The 16,182-nt window shown below is 43.2% G+C and overlaps 1 protein-coding gene and 1 long non-coding RNA gene across 2 annotated transcripts; one reads left to right on the top strand and one right to left on the bottom strand.

Annotated features, from left to right (window-relative positions):
* Positions 1–1,940: 1,940 nt before the first annotated feature.
* LOC139629574 (peptidase inhibitor 15-like) lies at positions 1,941–15,976 on the top strand. Its single transcript, XM_071492283.1, has 5 exons — positions 1,941–2,355; positions 8,769–8,887; positions 9,574–9,706; positions 10,308–10,423; positions 14,858–15,976. The coding sequence occupies exons 1-5, from the start codon at positions 2,095–2,097 to the stop codon at positions 14,991–14,993; spliced, it is 765 nt and encodes a 254-aa protein (XP_071348384.1). The 5' UTR covers positions 1,941–2,094; the 3' UTR covers positions 14,994–15,976.
* LOC139629575 (uncharacterized) lies at positions 11,714–14,843 on the bottom strand. Its single transcript, XR_011693000.1, has 3 exons — positions 13,541–14,843; positions 13,340–13,394; positions 11,714–13,069 (listed from the first exon to the last, which is right to left on the bottom strand). It is a non-coding gene; the product is annotated as an uncharacterized lncRNA (long non-coding RNA).
* Positions 15,977–16,182: the final 206 nt, after the last annotated feature.

The raw sequence follows: 16,182 nt of genomic DNA, 5'->3' as shown, positions 1-16,182 counted from the left end.
TGTTGCAGCAAAGACTCCAGCTTTATTAAACTGCTCTGTTCAGACTCCCACACCAGCAGCAAACAGCCCATCAGGAGAGCCGCATCATTTCCGGGGCCCAAGGGTTTTTTTTTCCTGAACAGTCAACGTGACCAAACAGGCAGGACAGAGCTGATGGACCTCTCCATCATCTCACCTGTGTATGACTCCACCTGACTGAGCTGCTGCAGCTGCACTGTGTGTCCACAGCGGTCGGAAAAGTGAAAGAGTTCAGAGAGCAGAGTTTACAATGTTCTGCTAACTTATTGACACAATTATAAATATATATAAATACAAATATTTAAGTATATCTGTAGGACTAGCCTATACAGTACACATAGCCTTTACTTCCTCCTGTAGCAATGTGCAAATGCGAAAATTGTAAATAACAATAATACTAATACTACTACTACTACTAATAATAATAATATAATTAAACCTTTTTTCATATTTATTGGTCAGTCCCAAATGGATAACTTTACTCCCTGATGAACACAGTGGCCAGATGAGTAACTGGTTCCTGTTACATCAACAAACAGTGTGTGTCTGTTCCAGTCCTCCTCTGCTCACAGCTCCTGGTTCAGGTTAGTGAAAGATACTGGTCTGGTTTAATACAAGAGAAGTTCACAGTGACCTGACCTTAACCAAAAGCATTCTGGGTAAGGTTAAGATGCGGATGCAAACTTCGTGCACCATGTTCGCCAACATCCACCCCAACCATGACCTGGTGGTTTGCTGTGGCTGTTTAGTTGTATAGAAAGTACATTTCTGGGTGACAGGTTTATCTGTTGATACACGTGTCAGACCAGAAAATGCTTGTCTGTTTTATTCTGGAGCGAGATTTTATGCCTTCCCTGGATGTTGTGGTCCCTCCCCCCAAGACACCCAGGGTGTCACAAACCAGCTTGATGACATTCAAGATTGATGATACCTCAGTCACGAACTGCCCAAATACAGACAGTTTGTTAATTGCCCGACCAGAGAGGGGAACACTCTGGACCACTGTTACACCCAATCAGTGGTGCTTATCACGCCGTCCCCCGGGCTGCACTGGGCCACTCTGACCATGTCATGGTCCACCTGATTCCCACATACAGGCAGAAACTAAAACTGTGTAAACCTGTTGTTTACAAGAACCTCCAAGAACCTCCAATTGCACCAATCACCAAAACAAATTCCTTGTATGTGGAAACATACTTGGCAATAAAACTGATTCTGATTCTGATTCAGTTGCTGAAGTGACACACAGATAAAGTAAAATTTTGTGAAGGAGAGGCTCTTTCCTCCTTATTTTTGAACTCAGTATTAAGGCGTACCTGTGTTTGGAGAGATGATCAAAAAGATGCAGATCACAGCCGAACAACCACCTGCATGAGCTGTGAGCAGATGTGAAGCCACAGACAGCATCTTGTGAAGAGGGCAGTCTCCACCTGACTGTCAGGTCATTGAACAGAAGTTAGTTATGTAAACTTTATCCTGAACCATGCTTCCTCTGAGCTTATTCAGGGTCAGTGTTAGTGCCTTGGTTGCTGCAGTGTTTTCACATGCTCGTGCTTCTGAATGTGAAACACATTAGAAAGAAAAAAGCAAATAAAACATGAAATAGTTTCTCAGTTGTGGTTCATTAATTGTTTGGTTTCTTTCAGTGACTGTCCCATTGCACCTGAACACGTCATCACAGTCAGGCAGAGGGTCTTCCATGTGTTATTATATGTATATTTTACTTGGCTACATATTTTCTTCATACAAAGATCCTTATAAAGGTACAGACTCAGGTTCGCCTGCAGAATTCCTTAGGTTTTCTAATCTACATAAAGTTTCCTAAATGACCTGACTTCTCCCTCTGAGTAATGACACATTACTGTATTTTTATTTACTCCTCCCCCTGAATTAAGCTCAGTGCAGTGTGTTTTATTTTGAAAGACAGTGGGGGCAGGCTGAACCCAGTCACCTTTCAGAGATCCTCACAGAGTAAAGAGCATCCACTCAGCCTCACTGCTGGTCCTGGACCATCAGAGACCACCAGCTCCTCTCAGTTCACTGACTTTATCTGACGGGTTTTTCAAAGGTGAAAACATGAGAGACGTTTATTTTCTGTCCTGCGCGGTGCTGCTGTGCGGAGTCAGCGGGCGGGTGTTAAACTCCACCGGGTCCCCGCAGCTCCAGCAGCAGTCTAGCTCCGGTCCGACTCCTGTGATGAAACCGGACTCGTCTCCCGGGGTCCACAGAGTACGGCGGAAACGGTTCATCAGTCAGAGCGACATGGTGGCCATCCTGGACTATCACAACCAAGTCAGAGCCAGCGTCTTCCCGCCCGCTGCAAACATGGAGTACATGGTAAACTACTCACCACGGTAACCCAGGTGTTAGACGTCAATATTTAACTTTTTTCCTCTTAAGTGGAATTAAACTGTTTCCAGTGCATTTCCCCCCTGATAACAGTAGGTGGCGTGTTTTAGGTCTGCTTTTCTGACAGCAACACGAAGCTCTTGTTCCATAAAGTGTAGATCTTATATTTTCATGGCCACTCTGCTGATGTTTCCCTGCAGATGAATCTACGGGATCCCAAGGTGTCCAATATTATATGATTAAATAATAACTGTAAAATAATGATTCACACCAATAAGTAGTTTAAATTGAAACAGTTTAAGTAGTACCATGAATTTGTGAAATAATTGAAGAAATTATTAAAACTGTCCTGAGGAATGAAGCTTCATATTTGTTAACAGCAGCTGAGACACCAGGAGGTGATGTACAAACTAATCCAGCTGCAATTATGTTTCCCACAAAATATTTCTCCTGTTGCAGTTTAGTTGTGTAGAAATTGCAGCTGAACAATTAACCGAAATATTATCAAGATCACAATGTGGACAAGTGTAGCATCGTAATCGCACGCCATACAGGTCAAATGTGTCACAGCAGACTGTAAATGAAGCATTGTGGTGCTAGAAATCATGCTCTCCAGGCCTAGAAAAACACGTTGGTACAAAGTCCAACAAAAATTACATCATTACTTTTTTTTCAGTGAAAATTTAGTGAAAAATGACCAGTCCAACTGAAATCATCGTGACTCATATCAAAATCACATTATCAGCCAAAATAATCACAGTATGATTTTTTTCTTCTCCATATCATTCAGTCCTGATAGAAAGATAATTCTCAGGAAACAACGTAGCATTATTTTATTCATTTAGCTTGACCAGCCTGCACATGCCACTTACCCAGCTGGCTAACTAGTTATACTACTGAGTGAAAACAATGTTAATCGTGTTACATGTTAGTGTCACTGCTGCAATGAAAAGTGATCAGCATGAAATAAAGTGTGTCTTTGGAAAAAATGGCATAACGGAATAAAATCTGAAATATTTTTTAATTATTTATTTCATAATCTTTATTCATCTGATGTTGAACACTGGCGGTTCATAGAGTCCAGCTTGTGCTTGTTGCTGTCTGGGCTGATTTAGCTTCTGTGTCCAGATGTTTTTACGTCAGCAGCATCTATTTTCTTTACAAATCCTGTGAACGTCCTTCACAGGAAAAAACACCCTCATCATTCAGCTTTTTTTACCCATGGAGCTCACGGAGCTTTGGGTTGAAATTAGTTCAGCTTTTTGATACACCTCTGGTCAACATCACCACTCCCTCACCAGCCAATCAGAATTAAGTAGGGGGCAGGACTTACGATATCAACACTATCAACAATGGCGGAAGAGAAACTGATCCTGGCTGTCATGGACAACCCAGTTCTTTAGGATTAAACATTGAAGGGATGCAGAAGTGCCAGGGGATGGTTTTTGTAACCTAGCAACAGTAAGTGCTGTAGAGAAGCGCTCTGAGAATGAGGTCATGGGCGCCGCCTGTAGACACAGTCCCTGAATCAGCCTCAGACGGCACCGGTACCAGCCCTCCCTCCATACAACTCATCGATCATCAGGCTTTAGGAGGACAGTTTGGTCCTGTGCCTGGAGGACGTTTGAACGAATTCTTTTCCTGGAGTCTGAAGAAGATTTACTTTTCTGTTTTAACGCCTTCACATTTTACAACTTTACAGCTGCACTAATGGCAACATCTGGATACAGGCAGCTCTGAGTAACTGCTGCAGACCTTCTTTTAGTCTTCAATACCTAAGAAATGAAAAGTCTCTTATTGTTATGTAACTTCTTTGAAGAGATCTACATGAAACCAGTGCCAAACCCCCACTTCTGAACATACTCATATTTCTCAGTGTGTGTGGTGAAACGTGGGGTAACATCCTCTAGACTGTGACCTGAAAGGTTAGTGTGCAGTAATAGAAATAATAGTGATTAGAACAGAGTCTGCTGAGCACCTTTGACCACATGTCTCAACCTGCAGGATGATGAAGTCCAGCAGCAGCGTAGATGGATCCATCAACCCACGGCTTCTGCTTCTGAAATGACTGAGGGAGGATACTGTCGGTCAGCTTTCTACTTCTGAAGGCTCACTGAGATCACACCTGCACCGCTGGCTCTGATAGGGCCGTCCAATACCTGATCCCTTCCATCACCACAGCCCCTCATACTTTCCTTTAGATATAATTCCTCATGAGGAGGATGGCATCACGGTCTGACGTACTGAATGGTGGTGGAAGTTTTGTTACCCTCCTTGAATGGTCCAGTCCTACTCCTTGGGTGCAACCAGACTGTTTATAAACCTGGACTTAAACTCTGGGTCTGAAAAGTGAAGCCAGTGCTGAAGAGCCTTAAAGCTGCATTCTATCTAATGATCATGAGGGGGCGACCACTGGTTGTAGAAAGACGTCTGATTGTACTGAATACAACACAATGTTCGTTTTTTAAATTATGATCCATTTAGAGGAAAATAGACCATAAAGCAGGGGGTGCATTAGGGCGGAGCTACCGTGTGATTGACAGACTGTACCACACTCCTCCAAATACGTTTCTTCTGGTTTCAAAAAACCAAGATGGCGACAGACAAATTACAAACTGGAGGCTTCAGAAAAGCAGCTCACAAACCAATGGGTGACGTCACAGTGGGTTGACACTTGGATGGGACACATAAGCTGTGTCCCAGTTCAGGATCCTCATCCTTCAGAGACTGCATCTAAAGACCGATTACATCACAGCTCCTTCAGATGTGTCCTTCTTTACCTGGACAACGAAGGCTCCAAGAGGTGGATCCTTCATGACCCAACATATCCCAAGATTCATTGCATGCCCTAATGAAAATAATATGTCAGTAAGCACCACTGACAGAGACCCTGAGGATCACAGCGTTAAATGTAAATATGTGTTTCAGCTCAGTTCAACAGTAATGGTACAACTGTTAAAACCAAGGACCTTAAAACCTCAAGTTACTGTGAAAAAAAGTAACGTGTTGTCATGGTTGCAAGGTGTAGACCAGACCGTCTCATTTGATTCGGACTTCGGGCTCACACTGCCTAGATTGTGTCTTCTGATGGGTGCAGCCCCTGAATTAGGACACAGCTATAATGTGTCGGCCAACCGGTCGAGGCAGACGGCCGCCCACCCTGAGCCCGGTTCTGTTGGAGGTTTCTTCCTGTTAAAAGGGAGTTTTTCCTCCCCCCTGTCGCCAAGCGCTTGCTCGTTGTGGGAACTGTTGGGTTTTTCTCTGTAACAAAGTAAGGTCTTGACCTTACCCTGTAAAGTGCCTTGAGATAATGTATATTATGATTTGGCGCTATACAAATAAATTGAATTGAATTGAATTGTCGATAGAAGTTTAGCAGAACTTTTAAGGCGTCTATAACTGATGTTTGTAGAATAACAATATCATGATCACCTGCTCAGCAACAAACAGACAGACGGAGTTATAGCCTCTAAAAAGCCAGATGTTTACCTCTGGAGGAGGGAGACATTAAAAAGGTTAGCTAAAAGAGAGAGCGGCTCATCACCGTATCAAAATGAAAGATGATGACATGTCAGCTAATGCTGGTTTTAGGTTCATCCTGACTGAGTCAGTGTTTGGATATGTGGTCCTTGGCCGGCAAAGGACACTGTACAGCTCTGTAACTGCTGCGCCAACATCTGCCTGTGGTTGTGGACACACAGAGCTGTCAGCCGAGGGGGAACTCCCACAGAACGAGAGCATGAAGTCATCAGCTGCCCAAAGCCAGGAGAGCTGGACGAGTTTCCATGTCTCTGGGATAACACCAATTATAGGTCCTTACAAGACCCTTGGACCTGCCAGGCTCCTCTGCTCTGTCCAAAACAGAGGCCGACTCGTCCATCCTGCTCTCCAAGGTCTGGACACCCACAAAGAGGATTGTGGACAGGGGTGCAGGGGGCTTTGGCTCTCAGTCTGTTCACTAGCTTGTCCTCCCTGATGTTTGAGACGTGGTCCCTCTGTAACTGCTGCCTAGATCAGCTGTGGGTCAGGAGGTAGAGCAGGTCGTTGAGAAGGCTCTCTCCTGATGGGGAGCCGGTGTCTTTGGTGGCAGATCCGCTGCCATCTGTATATCAGTGTGTGTGTGTGAACGGCTGAATCAGAGGCAGATGTGTTTGGCAGTGAGCTGCAGTTGTATCTGCCTCTGGCCAAAATAATCAGTGAAAACAACAACACAAGTAATTTAATTCTTGATATGAGTAAATTCAACTCTGCAGGACTGGAGGAATTACTCTGTAAACATGACCGGGGTCATGGTGCAGATTCTTGGTTTGTTTGTTTGTCTGTCAGCGGGATTATACAAATAGTTCTGAACACTTTTCACACTTCACACTTTTCTTGACGTTGCAAGATTTTCAGAAATTTCGTAAATTTCAATTTTCAGTTTGTTTGATGCAAAATCTGACGCATTCATGCTGCAGATCTAGGTAATAAGAAAATGTTGAGTCTAGTTCTGCTCCTCGGTTTACGGTGATGAGTTGAGACATTTGTAAAGTCCAGCATCACCTGTGGTGTCATCAGCTGTGGAGTAAACCCAGCGAGGAAGAAGATGGACGCAGCAACTTCATAGTGACGTCAGGATTTCACTGTGGCTAAGGACTTCAGCCCCACACTGTTAGACCTTTAGTAAACTAAACACACAGTAATACACTGAGTTTTTGTTTCCCAGTAGAAAGGTGATTCTGTAAGTTCGACAGTGGCTGGTCAGAGTCATGATCTGACTCTTTGTTCCAGTCAGTCTTGATGATGTTTTTAAGGTAAGTGTTTTTTTAATTTTGTGAACTGAATTCATGAAACATTACCTCACTGAGGGGAGGACCTTTAGGTCACAGGGTCACTGCCTGGTTACTAGGTTACAGTTACTATTGGGGCAACTCAAACCAGCAGAGACAAATATTTTACTGCTAGTGTTCACATAATCCACGGAGCACGACATGACAGCTTAATGAAGTGAGAAGGATTTTACGGTAGTATGAACTGTCAGCATTGGTTATGTGCTCAGTTGTACATGGTGACAGTGAATGTGGAGAAAGGTTTTATTTTTATTGTACAGGCTTTATATCCAGATGTGAGGGTGACAGTTTGTCCAGCCTGTAACAAAGAGAACTGAGCCCCGTTCCTTTAGCTCTGGAAGCAAATCAGTTTTGTAATCCTGAGTTACATTCATTTAGCTTGTTTGCTTGTTTGCATGGACGACATCATGTGAAGTGATGATATTTATGCAGTTTACTCATCTCCTCTTCTGATTATGAATCATGAAACGAGTAGGAGATGTGGATATAATCTACATGATCATGAATGTTACTTGTTCTCAGGTCTTTCTTGTAAAGCTCAACAAGACAACATGAGTAAATTAAGTTTAGTGACAGACCAGATGATGATGTCCAGTGGTGTCAACAGAAGCTTCACATCAACCACCTTTTCCACCTCCTTCCTTCATTTGAAAACAACACTTTTGCCTGTAACTTATTATTTAAAAGTGTCTGCTACGCAAATAGAGGATCTGAACACTGTGGACCAATGGCGCCTATTTTTTCACTCTTCTTCAGGCCATTCTCTTACATGGTCCTGATGCCATATGTTCAGTATTTGATACATTACATAGAATGATAACCAGCGCTCATATTCACAAAGCATCTTCAGGCTAAAAGTTTTTCCAAACTATCTGATTTAGGAGAAACTCATGTTTGTAACTGAGAGTAATTCACAGAGCCTCTAAAAGCATCACCTAAGTCTGGGAGACCCGACTCACTGAGACCAGATCACAGAGAATCATAAAGGGCTGAACGCTGCGCTGCTTGTTAACAGGGAGAATACAACTTTTTGATGTTTACAACTTGAGGTCTCCAGTGTATGTCAGAAGATCTATTCACCAAACAGTAAATTTTCTCTGTAGACCCCTCATCAGAGGACAGTTCATACGGTTCCCGTTAGATGTTCAGCAGCTCCAGAGAAATGAAGCAGCTTCATCAAGTTGACCCGGTGTGATCGGAACCAGAGACAGACCCATGTAAAAATTATTATCCACTTCTTTAGTAAGCTGTAATTAATTAAATTTTGGTTTATTTCTGTTTTCTTTAATATCACTGCAGGATGTTGCTCCTGCGTTTTCACCCGCACAGTCCAGTCTTTCACCAACCAGTCACTGTGGTTTTTGCAACAAGCTTGTCCATGAGAATTGACGTCACCATTGCAACAGAGTCTCACTCTGAGCTCACAAGTTTCTGCTTTTCCTCAGTAAAAGTTGGTCTCAGCAGCTTTGTGAAGAGGATTTGAAGAAAACCTTTAGTTAGAAACTTTTAGTGGGACTTGAGCTTGTTTCCTTCAGCAGCTGTGACGTCTCTTCTCCACTCTGTCTCCCTCAGGTGTGGGACAACGACCTGGCCAGGACGGCTGAAGCCTGGGCTGCTACCTGTGTGTGGGCACATGGACCAGCTTACCTGCTGCAGTTCTACGGACAGAACCTGTCAGTCAGGACAGGGGGGTGAGTGCAGCGCACACACACAAACACACACACACACACACACTATGAAACACTATGTCTTTGCTGTCCTCCATTGGATCCTTGCTCCAGTGATGCTCAGTTTTTTCTCCTTTTTCATTGGTTCCTCGTTTCCCTGACTCCTCCTCCTCACATCTTAGCTCCTCCCAGTGAGGATGAATGACAGAGACATGATGATGGAGGAACAGGACATCCTCAGGACGTCCTCGACAGGAGATGAACAATTAAAACAACTAATGCCTCATTAGATTGTGAAGGACCAGCTCTACAGTCAGTCTGATGCCCTCAGGCTGATATTTTAGATATTGGGATGTTGTAGGCTGTGTGTTGTTTATGAATGGGTCAGGGTGCACTTGGAACAGAAAAGAAGAACAAGAACAAGCAGACAAAGCTGCAAATGTTTCATCTTTCATTCATTCAGATTCTAAATATGGGATAGTTTTATTTTTATTAATAATTCATTTTAGAGCTGCAGGTGCAAACAGTAACAACAGTATTACAAACATACACACACAAGTTGTTATTGATATTACAGAACAGCCCAGCCCTGCCCTCTACTGTCCCATCAAATCAGCTGATCAATGGTAAAAAACCTCTTTCATGTGATTTGTCACTGCTGTAGAAGCGCCCTCGTCTCAGAACCACGTCTCTGCTCTCTGTCACCACAGGTACCAGTCCATCCTGCAGCTGGTCAAACCCTGGTATGATGAGGTCAACGACTACGTGTTCCCCTACCCCCGCTTCTGCAATCCCAGCTGCCCCCTGCTCTGCTACGGGCCCATGTGTACACACTACACACAGGTGAGAGAGGTCTGAGCTGCATGTCTGAGTGTGTGTGTGTGTGTGTGTGAGAGAGAGTAATTGTCATATCTTTCTTACCTTATGTCAAGGGGGTCACCAACCTTTTTGTGTGAGAATTCAGTAAAGAAGGATTGAATTTTGATCAGCTTTATTTATTTTCTGAGCCATAGTGATCATAATGATTGGCTGAACCAAATACTTTATGCTGCTGCTTGATCAACAATATTCATGAGTATTCCACAAATTTAAAGACCAAATAACTGAAGATAAAAGACGCTTCAGAACAATTTTATCATCAAGGTACATCCATCCATTAGCTATGCTGCTCATCCTTGAGGCTCCTGGATAGGGCTGACACACAGAGACAAACAACCATTCACACTCACGGGCATGAGAACAGGGAAAACATGTGAACCCCACTCAGACAGGCCCCGGGGGGCAGCAGGTTCAAACCCAGAACCTCTTAGCTGTGAGACAACAACCACTGCACTACCTGTACAGCAACACATGCTGTACATTAGTTTGACAGCTTCATGAACACCATTGTTCTGACTGAATGTCAATCTGATGGTATTTCTGATGTGTGGTTGCTGTGTTTCAGATGGTGTGGGCCTCCACCAGCAGAGTGGGCTGTGCAGTGCAAACTTGCTACAACATGTTTGTGTGGGGAGCTCTGTGGACTGAAGCCACCTTCCTTGTCTGCAACTACTCACCGAAGTTAGTTGACCCTGGGTGTGTCAGTCTGTGTGGACAGAGCAGAACACAGCAAGAGAAAAATACATCTATCTACTACACCTTAAAGCTCCTGAGGAGACAGGTGGAGTCCTGCAGGAGCTCAGGTTTTAATCCAGACTTTCCAGTAACAATGAGCCCACAGGTCGTCTGTCAGCAGGTTATTATGACCCATAGTTAGGTTTTGTTGCTAGGCGACATCTAGTGGTCGTAGTAAAGATGACAGGAGCAAAGGGAAAAGTGCGGTGACGTAGTTTATAGAGCAACAAAGTCCACATCAGGAGGAGGTTGGGGTGGATGGATGAATATGACACAGGAGAGCGGTGTTCGATTCCCATGTGAAAGTCGCAGTTTATGTTGTTTCTATTATCCATGACTGTTCATTGTTATTATTGTAACCACGACAACAAAGATCATCTGATGTTGAGGAAGTACTTATTTTAACCCAAATCACCATAACTGTTATTATAGTAACCATGGTGCTGCCATGGGGCGCTATTTCAGGAGACACTGCTATGGGTTGTATCAGAGGGTTGATGTTGAGGTTGGAGGACTGGTTGTTGGAGTGGTTGGTGGACTGATTGGTGGACTGGTTGGTGGACTGGTTTGAGGACTGATTGGTGGACCGATTGGTGGACTGGTTGGAGGACTGGTTGGTGGACTGATTGGAGGATTGGTCGAAGGACCCGTTTGTGGACCGCTTGATGGACTGGTTGGTGGACCGGTTGGTGGACTGGTTGGTGGACTGATTGGAGGACTGGTTGGTGGACTGGTTGAAGGACTGGTTGGAGGACTGGTTGGTGGACTGGCTGGTGGACTGTTTGGTGGACCGGTTGAAGGACTGGTTGGACGGTTAGAGTTAGGGTTAGGGAAGATGACGGTTGTTTTGTATTGTGTTATTTTCCTCTTTGTTTCATACCATTTTTCCGCCAACATTAGCTGGTTTTTTAAATGTGGCTGACCCGGCTGGAGAGTGGAGAGTACACACTCAGATGCAGACACACACTTTCAGACACAGTGGAGACAAAGTGAGCTGCTAGCTGCCGTGCAGAGCAGTAAGTCAGGTCAGTCTGTCATCCCTGAGTGCAGGGCAGCCACAGTGTTTCTGGTTTAACAGCACTGTGCTGGGCAGGTAACAGGTGTGTCTCCAGTGTCTGTGCTGAACGACGTCACAGCAGGAAAAGGGGTGAAAATTAGCGTGTTGACCCGGGTGTTAAACGCTGAATGTCCTGACTCACTGTGGTTGTGAAGGGACTGGAGGGATTTCCTGTCTACTTGGAAAGTATAGTATGAGTGTTCGCTGCTGACAGTTTGCTGCTGTTGAAACATGAAACAGTTGAAATATTGAAAACTGTTGAAGTGGCAGATGAAATAAAAGTACTGAGAGAGGCTGAATTAGCAGTTAATGGAAGTGCTGGAAGAGGTTTTGGGTTTATTTGTCTAAATTGAAGTGTAAGAATTGAATGAAACTGAAGTGTCAGTCTAGGTGTAAGCAGTTGAAGTACCAGTGGAAAGTACTGAAAGGACTTGAGGAATCATTTGAAATTGAACCACTGAAAGGAACTGAAGTGTCAGTGAAAGTGTAAGCATTGAAAGCAATTGAAATGACATTTAAAGTTCTCAAACTTTTTCACATCAAGGACCTAAAATGACACAAATCAGACCCCAGGCCCCATCTGAGAAGAGTTCTGCCGTTAGATGTTTTATTACAGGAAGTGTTTAAACCCATGAACAAACAAGTCAGATATTCTGTCACTGTGTTACCTGTGGATGAATTATAGTTTTTCTGGAGATCCCAGGAACCCCCTCAAGGACAACTGGGGGCCACCAGACCCCACTTTGAGAACCACTGCTTTAAAGAAGAATGATAAACAAGACAATTCCCAAAATAACTTGTTTGTATTTTCATTACATCTGTTGTGTTATGGGTCAGAATTACCCACGTATACTTACAGTATATACCTATATATATTTAAAAAAAACAGCTGGATGTGTATACCTTCAGCAGCCACATGTAGTCATGGAAATGTCACGTGTCAGTCTCCCACCAGCTGTTCCCAAACACTTCCCCCATGCTGGTCTTGTCAGTATCGATCTTTTCTTTGTACTGTGGTATAAAAGCTCAATGGTAGATTGTGTCTTTGTCGTGTGGGACCTGATGTCATCATCTTTCTTTATTTGAAAGATGTAGACTGCAACTTTGAATGCTTTGTGATGTTTTGGGGGAGTATGTTCCTTCCATATTTCAGATTAAGATCTCTGTTAATGCAGTGTAAATGTCCAGTTCAGGATGTGAATTTAATTCCCCCTTTGGTAAATCTGGGATTAGCAGATTGTGATGATGTGATGTTTGTTTCCTGATGAAGGCAGAATAAGTAAAACCAGATGAATATCCTGGAAGGATTTTCAACCTCAGCCTCAAGGAAACATTAACAGCAGAAGAAAGGAAATGGACATGACTCTTTGATCATCCTCTGCAGGGTTGACAAGAAAATCTGAGTAAAATTCAGGAAAGTTCATACAACACTGGTACAATAAACCATCCATCCATCCATATTCTATACCGCCTATCCGAACTGGGTAGCAGGGGGACTGGAGCCAATCCCAGCTGACATAGGGTGAAGGCAAGACCTACAGGGAACCAACACAGACACAGGAAGAACATGCAAACTCCACACAGAAAGGGTTTGAACCCAGAACCTTCTTGCTGCGAGGTGACAGCACGAATCAATTCAATAAACCATTTAGATACTATTTAAGCCCACTCCTCCCACAACAAGCCCACCACCCACTCATTAACATCCCCTAAGTATTCAGGAGAGGAGTCTGGTCATGTCCATCCATAAATGCAAGGCATACACACACACACACACACACACACACACACACACACACACATACCTCCTGGCGACGTTATTCCTGCAGCTCAGTTCTATGAAAAGTCACGTTTAACAATCTGCGACACAAACACAACAAGACTTAACGTTACTCTGCCAGTTTAAATCTCTGTTAGCTAGCTTGCTAGCTAGCTTGTAAATTATGTAACATTATCAAGGTTAAATATTTTGATAGGTTTGTCAGCTCTGCGTTAACTTAACTCACTTCACAACGGCAATGCTCCACATCCACCGCAGCCCATTCACCTGCAGTTAAAGCCCCGCCCTCACCTGAGGAAGCAGCCAGAGGGAGTGAGGAGCTGTTTCTGTTGCTGTGTTTAAATGCTTGACATTTGGGGGACTGATTGGTCAAACTCTTCTTCTTCTCCTCCTCCTCCTCAGCAGACTAGACGCTGCTCCCTCCTGCTGTTAGACTTCAGTACTGCTTATATACAGTTGAACTCAGAGGCATCACCAGCTTTTTGTGCAGTTTACAGGGAAATGCATAATGGTTAACAGGTCTGTACTACTAAGATGGGGTGATGCTGCCCTGCCCACCCCCGCTTATAGGCTGGGGGACATTATGTCCTGTCTTGTCCTTGAAAATGTATGCTATTTAGTTTGTAACTCAAACTAAAACTTCCTGAAGGTGTAAGAACCTTTTCTAGAAATATTTCAGTCAAACTAAAGAATTATTTCTTTCTGCAGATTTTTGTCAGTGATACAGTTTACAGAGGTTCATCTATTTCAAAATTTCTCCTTTTGTTATTTATCTTTTTCTCTGTCTTTTCTTCACGAGCAGAACCAGTCCTCCACCTTACGTAGTACAGTAACTAACAAACCAGGCTTTGTACTAAAATACAACTGTGACAGTTTCTACATGTCAAACAGGGAGTTAGAAATAAAGACCTGTCTCTAATAAAAGTCTGTGATGTTCTGGAGCTGAATGAAATAAAGACTAAACTGTTGCAGTCCAGAGAGATACTAGGTTTAGGCCTAGTCTTGTTTCCACCTTGGTGGTTTTCAGCTCTGTATCTGAACCAGATGAAGGATTTTAGTCGTTGGATGTCTGGATCTGAAGTTATCAGAGAAACAAGCTGAGGAAATGTTAGACAGCTCAGCTCCAGCCAATCAGAGACGTCCTGTGTCACTGAAGAGTGTCGACCAATCAGTGACTTTAAATGTGAAACAGTTTGATTCAGTGTTTCTACTGGTTCTGATCAGCTGCTCTGTTTGTTGTGGAGAGGAGGAGACTCTGTGGAGAATTCAGCTCCAGGTCAAAACCTCCTGAACCACTGACACAGAGGATCCTGACCAGAGGAAGACTACAACTCCCATGATCCCACGCTGCTTAATGATGTCAACAAACACTATCTTTGGTTATTGTTTTGATTGAGAGACACACTACAAGTGACACACTGTGCATTTAGATAGTGACTCTATATTGAACACCCGACATGCAGAACTCTCTGTTTGGAAAATTTATGTATTTCTGTGAGAATTACTCCACTTTGCAGATAATGTTGTTCCTTTTGCTCTGCAGAGGAAACTGGATCGGAGAGGCTCCGTACAGAGTTGGGGTTCCCTGTTCAGCCTGTCCATCCAGCTACGGAGGAACCTGCAGCAACAACATGTGCTTTCCTGGTGTGCAGTCCAACTACATGTACTGGTTCAAGTAAAGAGGAGGAAGATGCTGCTCATGGTTGGGACATGATGTATTATACTCCTCATTTTTAGACATAAATGATGACACATTTATAATTTGAATGTCCTTCTAAGGAGAAACAGTTCACACTTTGCAGAAGGTGCAACCAAATGCTGCATACACTTGTACAATAAATGAATATTGAATAATTCAAGAGTAATTGAAAGATACTGACCACTACACATTACAAACTCCTGGTACCAATTGTAACTCAATTATTGGCAGTGAAGCAGTTTTAAAATTCCATATTTTAACTTTTCCTGTGTTTTATCTGAAGTGTTGATCTCCATCAGAAGATATATTTGTGGTTTTAAGAACCAAAAACCATCTCAGTGTAGTTTTACATCTCTTCTCTCAGGCTTCTCTCTGGAGCTCTAGTAACAACAGGTCAGTCAGCCAATCAGAGGAGGAATCTGAGCTTCTTCTAAAATTTAGAGCATCATGTATTACAGTATGTTGACACTGACCAGAGGCATGCAAACACATTTTATTATTATCATTGTTGCCTTCATATTCAGTTTTGAATGGACCTGTGTACAGACTGTTTGTATGTAGTTAGTTTGGTGCAGGTTTACACACTCTTGCACAAAGTGATGTGGGATGAGGAAGATGACTAAACAGGACCAGGGTCTGTGAGGATGAGGAGCTTCAAGAGAGTATTATTGTCTCTGTTTTGATTTTATTATTTGGTTTGTAAGTTAAATTAGTAAATGGTGAGTAAATTGACATTTAAAGATAAAAATATACAAATAATTATACTCATTGCCTGTGTTGTTTTTTCTTGTGTTTTTTTTTTAAATATGCCAGGACAGATTTTAGGAGACTTACTGTCTTGTGCAGTGGTGTGGATTTACACTTCATGGCTGGAGGACGGGATTCAGGGGAATATGTCAGACAAGACTGTCCTGTAACAAATGAGGTCATAGGTCGTCTGTCAGCAGGTTATTATGACCCATAGTTAGGTTTTGTTGCTAAGCGACATCTAGTGGTTGTAGTAAAGATGACAGGAGTAAAGGGAAAAGTGTAGTGACGTAGTTTATAGAGCGACAAAGTCCATGTCAGGAGGAGGTTGGGGTGGATGGATGAATATGACACAGGAGAGCGGTGTTCGATTCCCATGTGAGAGTAGCAGTTTATGTTGTTTCTATTATCCATGACTGTTC

The sequence above is a fragment of the Trachinotus anak genome, unplaced genomic scaffold, assembly GCF_046630095.1.
Source record: "Trachinotus anak isolate AG129_WGS33_773 ecotype Australia unplaced genomic scaffold, CSIRO_AGI_Tana_v1 ptg000012l, whole genome shotgun sequence".
Classification (NCBI taxonomy): Eukaryota; Metazoa; Chordata; class Actinopteri; order Carangiformes; family Carangidae; genus Trachinotus; species Trachinotus anak.
The sequence above is the reverse complement of the archived record's forward strand: the minus strand, read 5'-3'. Positions and strand labels throughout refer to the sequence as shown.

Bases quoted from the DNA above. Each gene is read 5' to 3' on its own strand.
- LOC139629574 (XM_071492283.1), top strand. From the start codon at position 2,095: ATGAGAGACGTTTATTTTCTGTCCTGCGCGGTGCTGCTGTGCGGAGTC. The intron at 8,888-9,573 runs GTGAGTGCAGCG...CTGTCACCACAG, and splicing joins CTGTCAGTCAGGACAGGGGG to GTACCAGTCCATCCTGCAGC. The intron at 10,424-14,857 runs GTTAGTTGACCC...TTTGCTCTGCAG, and splicing joins GTCTGCAACTACTCACCGAA to AGGAAACTGGATCGGAGAGG.